Source organism: Arachis duranensis, chromosome 1 (assembly GCF_000817695.3).
Source record: "Arachis duranensis cultivar V14167 chromosome 1, aradu.V14167.gnm2.J7QH, whole genome shotgun sequence".
In the NCBI taxonomy this organism is placed as follows: Eukaryota; Viridiplantae; Streptophyta; class Magnoliopsida; order Fabales; family Fabaceae; genus Arachis; species Arachis duranensis.
The window spans coordinates 8708457-8717409 of NC_029772.3; the positions used below are offsets into that span (position 1 = coordinate 8708457).

The 8953-nt window shown below is 26.1% G+C and overlaps 1 protein-coding gene across 2 annotated transcripts in view; it reads right to left on the reverse strand.

Moving 5' to 3' along the window:
• Positions 1-3284, reverse strand: part of LOC107477719 (agamous-like MADS-box protein MADS1) — a 9216-nt gene extending 5932 nt beyond the window's left edge. The window contains exons 1-2 of one of the 2 annotated variants that reach the window (XM_016097784.3): positions 3121-3284; positions 2786-3034 (exon numbers count right to left, since the gene is read on the reverse strand). In XM_016097784.3, the coding sequence (XP_015953270.1) occupies positions 2786-3033 (248 nt within the window). In that variant the 5' untranslated portion in view covers position 3034; positions 3121-3284. Of the gene's footprint in view, positions 1-2785; positions 3042-3120 lie in introns of both variants that reach the window. The other variant, XM_016097777.3, reaches the window with a different exon arrangement.
• Between the last annotated feature and the right edge of the window lie 5669 nt (positions 3285-8953).

Consider the following 8953-nt stretch of genomic DNA (forward strand, 5'->3'; position numbering starts at 1 on the left):
CACACAAATGAAAAAGAAAGACTTTAAATGAATGAAGATCTCAATATCTATTCTAGTGAAAAATAATTAATAATTTATATGGAGATATTCACGTGATTCAAAAATCATATTTAGTAACTTCTATATTGCTATATATACAATAATAAATTTAAATTCAGCATTGCATAACAATGCAACAGTTACTAATACGCTTTTTGAATTATCTGGGTTAAAATACACTCACATAGAATCTATGTATATATTTAGTAACTTCCTTATTCCTCGTTTGCATTTATTTAATTTTAAAAATCAAAACTCCTTTTTATTTGAAAATAAGTGCTTAAAAAAGCTCGGTGGTCAACTTTCGTTTATCTATCCATATGAAAAAAAAAAAAATTCATTGACACTTTCTATAATGTTATTAATTAATTATGTAACACTTGTATATTATTTTATTATTAATGCATAAAAAAGAAAAAAAAGTTCTGAAAAATATTTATCATTTTTCATCCATTTAATAATGTAACGAGTTAAATAGAACAATTTGATATCATTATCACCATTAAGTGCTCTTAAACACTCATTAACACCCAACCCTAACACCTAACAATTATATTAAGTTTACACTAAAATAGACCATTAAAATCAGTCACTAATATAAAATATATATAAAAATATTAAATATATACACATTAAAAATTAGTTAAACTACACATATATTTATAGACTAAATATATAGTAGTTGATTTTGGTGTGTAAATAATATTTTAATACTTCAAATTTCTTTTGCTACAAATTTTCATAAAAAAAATTCAGTTAATAAGTAGTTAGAGATACATAAATAATAATTATATATCTAACACAAATTTGTGCAAATAATAATGAGTAGTTATTTTTTACTAATAGGATTGGATGGTGTAGCTGAGAAACCCTAACTGAAAATATAATCTTATGATTTCCTTCACAACACACCGTATTAGAAAAAACAAAATTTATGAAAGCTGGGAACAAATTTGGACTTTTATGAACCTTTAGACACAACATATTTGCCATAGATATGGTGATGAGAAAAATTGGTTTCAACTTTAAAGGAATCTATCTGAGCCCTTTGACTCCACAAACCCTACAAACTAATTGGTTTTCGATAATTACTACCTTAGCTTGTACGAAATAGAGAAGGTCCAACAGATCCATTTTAATGTTTTTTATTTTTATTTTTTAACAAAAAGGAGATTTTTAATTTGATTGGTGAATTAATTTTTTTAGCCAACGTCAACCAATTTTTTTTTAATTTTTTATTTATTTAAAATTTTAGATCATAAATAATAAATTTTAAATATTTTAAAAATAATCTTTTTTAAAAATAAAAAAATTGATGACTGGTATTAGTTAATTAAAATTTAGAAAAACTTTAAAATGTACCAATACACTGGTATTTTAATGATTTTTAACGGTTGATCTTAATTATAAAAAGAATATATAATATATATAATTAAGATCAACGGTTAAAATTCACTTCAAACACCAATATACTAATATATTTAAAAAATTTTCTAAAAATTAATTTTTTATATTCTTTTATATTAATTTTAATGCAAATAAAATTTTACACCACAATCATTCAGTCATAATTATATATTTAAATAATTTTTGAAGTAATAAATTTAAAAATTATTTTTGCTGATGATGTAATGATATATGATTAATTGTCTATATAAAACTCTTTTATATTGACGGTACATAAAAATTTAATTCATATATATTCTTGGTGACTAACTAGTCAAAATCTAACCCTAATTTTAAATTTTGGATGATCAAATTGACCTAATCTGACAAATTGTTTAGAAGTAGTAGAGAGATCAGATCAGAAGCAAAGGGATGAATGAGTGCAAGACAGCTTTTATATTTGTGGCAGAAATTTCTAGGTTTTGAGGTTTTCATATGAAGGGAAAGAAAGAGAGGACTGGACATAACAACATATATGAGAAAAATATATACATATTAATTACACAAAGAAGCTAAGATCTATCTCTGCCTTCAAATCTTTGAAACCCTAATTAAAGTTGTTACTCATCTTCTTCTGCTTCTTCTTCTGCTATATTTATATATATAGTACTTTATTATGGCTTATTATTACTATCTCCTAGTTGGCACAGATCTGCAACCTTTTCAAAGTTCAGACCGAACAAACTGATCCAGAAGCATAAAAAAAGCAAGAAAGAAGAAAAAAAAATAGACACAAAATAAAATATGCTATATACATACACATACACAGTCCACAAAGAAATTAAAAATTAATTAGAATTATAAACCAAAATACTTTTATTTAAAAAAAAATAAAACAAAAGAGGTTGTGGAATTGAAGAAAATAATCACCTAGGACCTTAAATAATTTTTTATTATTAAAAAAGGTTTCACTTTGTGTGGGATAAAAGAAAATTAAATAATTACATATTAGGTCTAAAAGATTTTACTAATTAATAATAATCAAATTCATCTATTTATAAATTTTTTTAAAAAAAAAATACTATTTACACACCAAAATCAGCCATTGAAATTAGCTAATATATATTTGTGTACGAATATACGTATATATAGTTTCTCTATTTTATTTTAGTAGCTGATTTTAGTATATACTTAACATTATTTTTTTAATTACCAACTTTTTTGTGTTGATTACATAAAAAAAATCTGATAATAAGGCAGCATCATGAACATGAAGATGTGGTTATGTGTATAAACAAGTTTAAAAGTATTTAAGGAAAATTAAAGTATAATAATATAGAAATAGTTAAGAGATTTGAACCTGTTGTTAGCATATTCATACAAACGGCCACGGCTGGAGAAGACAACAAGAGCAACTTCAGCATCACAAAGGACAGACAGTTCATAAGCTTTCTTCAGCAATCCGTTCCGCCTCTTACAGAACGTTACCTGCCGATTCGTCGTGTTCTCGATTCGCTTGATCTCGATCTTCCCTCTTCCCATTCTCTTCTGAGATGAAGATCCTTCATGAGCATCACCACCTCCACCACTTTGATGTGGAAGCTCCATGCTTCAAGCTAAGATGTTATAATAATAATAATAATCAAGACATAAAAGCACAAAAAATAATTCTAATTTTAATTAATTTGTTTGTACCTGATATATAGGTATTTGGAGTTAAGCGAAATCCTGAAACTTCCTCTCGGGTGATGAAAAGGGTTTGCAAAATATGGAAGTGGTTTTGGTTTCTTAGCCCTTGCCTACACACAGGTATTTATGGACCCAAAACTGCTACACTTCAAAATTAACTTCCCGTCTTTGGAGAGAGAGAGAGAAAAAATTACTTTATATTTGTTTATAGGGATGAAATATTGAGATAAAGACACACAGTGAAGAGAAATATTGTGTTATTTTGTGTGCAAAGGGCACAGAGATATTTGGACCTAATTTATTTTTTATTTTTTCTTTCATTATTATTGTTAATTTTTATAATTATATTTTTTTATTATTATATTTTTTTTCAAATTTTTTAAATGAAAAAATAACAAAAAAAATTGAATTTTCATAATATGTTCTAATTTATCACTAAATAGAATACAATAATACAAAATTTTATATTTTTGTCTTTTGTATCTTATTTTCAACGTCTTATTTTATCCTATTCTCAAAAATAAATACAGTCATATACATTAATTTTTGTTTATACAATTTTTTATAAAAATATTTGGAGCGATAAATTGAAAATCATAGGTAGTTTGTAAGAGTTAAGCTTTAGTCAATTTATCTCTGATATTGACGAATTACACTATACTGATTTAGTCTTAAAAATTTTAATTACTATAATTTTGTCTTTCAGATTTAAAAAAGTGTACCATAATAGTCTCTCATATATTTTTTGTCACCGAAATTCTACCTCATTAGTGATGTGGTCTCACCCTGCCATGCTGGACATATTAACAGCTAGCTAAGTTGGATTAAAAGTATAATTATATTGATTTGGCCTTTTTTTTCTTTTATGACCTAAACCACAAAATGTTTCCGATCTTCTTTTTCTTCTTCTTCTTTCTCATTTTTTCCTACTTTTTCTCATTGTTCTTTTCTTTATGTATCATTGCAGGTTTAGGATCATGATTTCAAGTGATAGCCAGAATTTTATGTGCTCAACGACAGGATCCCAATTTAAAACAGGGCTTTGAGAGTACTAGAGTAATATAGCTGCGGGTGCCATTCTGTTATCTGTTGGTCAATAATAAATTCTAATTCTAACAAATTATTTTTTAGATGTCTGAATTATAATGTAAAAAAACATGCTTAATTATTTCAGCTTTGTTATTATTAAAAAGATGTGGTGTAAATTATTTGCATTATTAGTTGACAATTGATAAAAAGAAATGATTGAACGTAAAAGTATGAAATTTATAAAAAAGTGGATCAAGTTAAGCTAGCTTAATTTTATCTAGAGAATTGACAAACTGAAATGAATTGAAAACTCAAAAATTATACATTCAATTATTACTTTTAACTATATTTGTAATGTCAATAGTTGCTATGATATTGTTTTGAAGGTTTAGGAAGAATTTAGTGTGATAATGAAGGCAATATATAATGTATGAAAGAAAAATTTAACATTGTAATAATTTGAAAAAAAAAATACATAATATTAAATTTATTGTTTGTTTGTCGAAATAAATACATCTTTAAATGTTAATAAGTTATAGTTTAAATGATATAGTCTCTTCATATTCATATAAGAGGTTGCGGGTTCGAGTCTCTTTATTTTCAGTAAAAAAAATATATCTTTAAATGATGTTGCTTTCTTTGAAATAAATATATAATATTAAATGTAATAAGTGTGTAATTATAGATGTTACACACATAAAATTATAAATATTAAATAAAATAAAATATTTTTGAATTATTATTTTTTTAGTATTATTCTTTTTTATATATTTTTATTTTTATTAAAAAATTTATAAAAACAAATAATATGAACAATTTGTTTTTTTATACCATTAAAAAAAGTGTGCAAAAAATATAAAAAAATAATACAGATATTATTTCTTTTTTATGTAAGGAATTTAATGCGTAATCTATAAGTTCTAAATATTTTTGGAGCATATTAATATTTGACATGTGTTTTAAAAAGTATGACCATTTTTTTTAATTCTTTGTTATAATAATTAAAGACTTCTTAATAAGTAATAATACTTATTAAAAACATTATGAAATTTTTATTGAAAGTTGTAAATTAAAAGTAATTTTTTTAAAAATTTATTACATTAAATACATTATAATTAGAAACACTATAACTTTTATTGTCACTATTAATTAATATTTAATAATATTTCTCTTAGAGTCCTCTTTAGCTAAATCTTACTGATCATAATTTTTTATTTAATGATAACAATTATTTTGATAATTTGCACTGGAAATCTAAAATCAAATAAATTATTTATTAAATTCTTTTATTTAAAATTCATTAGCTTATAGTGCTATATTTTATTGCTTATTATGTTTATTTCTTTAAATAAGAGAGAAAAAGGATTAAAGTGAAAAATACTTGTTAGTCGGCGAAATTAGTATCAATAGAAAGAAGTGAAAAAAATAGTATGTCCTAAATTATTCAAGTTGTGATGTTAATAGGTTGATGAACAAGGAGAGAGAGAAAGAAAAATTGATTCTTTTCATTTTAAAAATTTCAAATAAATGAAAACAGAAAACTGAGAAAAAAAAATGTTTTGTGGTTAATCTTATGTACTCTTACTATAATTAATTAGAACCAATATTAAACTAAAAAACAATTTAGGTAAACACCCTCTCGCAAGCTAGACTTGTATAAATCTAACCATCCTAGTTTGAAAACATTAGTAAGAAAAGGATCTAGTGGCATAGCTTTAGTAAGAAAATTAGCAAGTTGGTCTTTGGAACAAACTGGCATAAAATGAATGAAACCAGACAAATATTTTTCACGAACAATGTGACAGTGCACTTCAATGTGTTTGATTTTTTTGTATGAACCAATGAAATTGATTAAGAAAGATAACCAACTTGCTTCACAAGTGGGAATGAAGTAATAACCGAAAACAGAGTGACGAGTATCAGCATATGCAGATAATGAGTAAAGGAGAAGAATAGACCAGTTGCAAGTTTGTCTTTTTAAATATTGGAGTACGCAAAAAACAACCTGAAGATGAAAAGTGGTTGCACATTCTAAAAACTAGATCAAACGTCCCATAGTATAAGAGATATCGGGTCAGTGTTTGTAAAGTAAAGAAGTCGGCCGAGAAGCTTGAAGGTCTATAGAGTACTTTTGTTGATAAGTGTGAATTCCAGAGTTAGAGTGTGCTACTTCCATTTTCAACAATAATTAAAATGACCAAAATCTTTTATTTTAAATTTATTATCCAAAATTTTTTTGATGGAACAAACGAAGGCGCAAGAAAGAAACTACCATCGAAACGCAAGTGTGAAGGTGGAAAGAAGGATGGTGTCTGTGACTGTAAGTCAAGCTGTCAGTGTACAAAATATTGTCCCTACCTAAAAGCCGGTTGGAAGTGCGGCAACAGATAATGCCAACGGTTGTGCCTGCAATCCTGATTTTTGCTACAACAGTCAGGAAGAGAAACGCGAGGTCACGGAGAATAGCTGCCTTTATTATTGGATGAGATGCCAATATGATATAGAAACAGGGTGAGTAAGCCCAAATATAATTTGAGATTTTACAGTGAGTTGAAGTTCGATTGTTTGGGATGTTGAATGTTTGATTATTTGAAAATTTAGATATTTTATTACATAAATTTTTTCATGTTTACTAAAAAAAATATTTTGTGGTTAACATTATGTACTCTTTATATATTTTTACTATAATTAATTACAATCAACATTAAACTAATAATCAATTTTACAGATTTACATTTTTTCTTCCATTGTTTTACTTGCTGGGAAAAGCTTTTTTCGTAAAAAGTCCTTTATAGTATCAAGAACTTGAAGTTTCGAAAGATCCATGGCTCCTGCCAACGATTCTCCTCCCACATCTTCCAATACCCATTCTTCTGTCACCAATCAAGTTACTAATAACAATGCTACAATAATCATCTATCAATAAAGATTATTCAATCCCATTTCTGATAAGCTGTGTGAAACTAATTTCAAAACCTGGCAGCAACAGGCCTTCAATGCGATTTAAAGGCAAGGTTACAGAAATTGAGTCATCTCCTTACAAGCAATGAAAGCAAGATGATTGTCATTTGATTTCTTGGCTGCTTGCATCAATGGATAAAACTTTCAAGAACAAAATGGTGGGTCATAAACTCAGTTATGAAATGTGGCAAAAAAATTGAAGATTATTTTACACCATCAACTAGGTACAAGATCAAGTCACAAACTCAGTTATGAAATGTGGTAGACAATTGAAGACTATTTTGCACAATCAACTAGGTACAAGATCAAGAATGTTACGGATTGTCTTGCAGCTTTAAGTAAACCCCTCTCTAACGCAAAAACATGTGGAAGCTTTATTGAAAGGGTTGAATGAAGATTATCAACATCTTCTGATTACTATCGATACTATTATTGGAAGGGTAGAGATCGGTCCATGTATGTCTAGGGTAAAGTACGGGTTTAGGGTGTACCCTACCCTATCCTACTCGCATCTCATATATAACAAATATTTTATAAAAATTAGGTATATAGCGAAAGAGGTGAGAGTTGAACTCATAACCTCCCTCATATAATTAACTTACAATAAATGAGCAACTACTAAACTAATTAGTTAATTTTGGTAATTTAGGGCATTAGTTTTTTATTTTTTATTTTATTAATATGTATAAAATTTGAAATAGTTGAATTTATATTTATTTTAAAAAAATTTGATATTTTTGTGGGTAAAGTAGGGTAGAGTAGGATTTAGAATTTTAGAGTGTGAGTAGGGTTAGAATTGAGAGATTCTCAACCCGCGAAAAAAATAGGGTAGAATTTTAATAAAATTTTTAACATGCAAGTAAGATTAGGGTATAATCCAAACTCTATCCTACCCTACTCATTATCAGCTCCTAACACATACGGTATGATTCTATAAATTTATATTTTATTGACAAAATAAAAGATTTTGATACACGTAAAATCATAACTCGCAAGAGGAGTTTGATTTTGCTGAATAATCTAAATCTTAAACCATCATTGATGTTTTGCATTTGTCAAATTTGTCCTTTAAATTTTGATTGTCAAATATCTGCATAATAATATTTAATAAATATTACACTAAATTATAAAATTACATAAGAATTAAAAATTTATAGTCATGCAAATATCCTTATGAACACTAAAAATATCAAATTAGTTACAATAATATATTTGTATATATTTATACATATGATTATGTTATATTTATTTTAAAAAAATAATTAGCCATTAACATAACCGGAACGTTTATTTTAAATCAGTTAATTTTTAAAAAGAAATCGGTTCGATTTTTTTTTAATCAATTTTGTGTTTTTTTTTACCGATTCGTCGACAACTAATTTTTACTTTAAACTGAATTTATATGGGGACTAATTTTCGATTAATTCGAAATTCTTAAAACCATGCATATCATAATAGAGTAATAAATTTTTTTACTAAATACAAAATGTGTAGTTTTATAATTATAATGAGAGAGAGAGAGAGAATTTAATTAAGATTCACTTCTGAAGCCTAAGAACCGTTCATTTGGTTCAAGTATGGGGAAAAGGAGAGGGAGAAAACAAAAGTGTGTCCTTTTGATAGCGACATTCTTTTTGTGGGGTTTGATTCATTTAACATGAAGAGGACATGAACATAAAAGTTTGCAGGCAAAACTCAAAAGCTTTCAATGTTTCCTACTACGGATGCTAAACAAAATCTAATTAGCTTCACAAATAATATAATCAACCACTCTAATAAATACCTTTAAAATTTTTTTAAAATATTTTTTAATAATTAAAATTTAACACATATAAACGATTAAATTTTA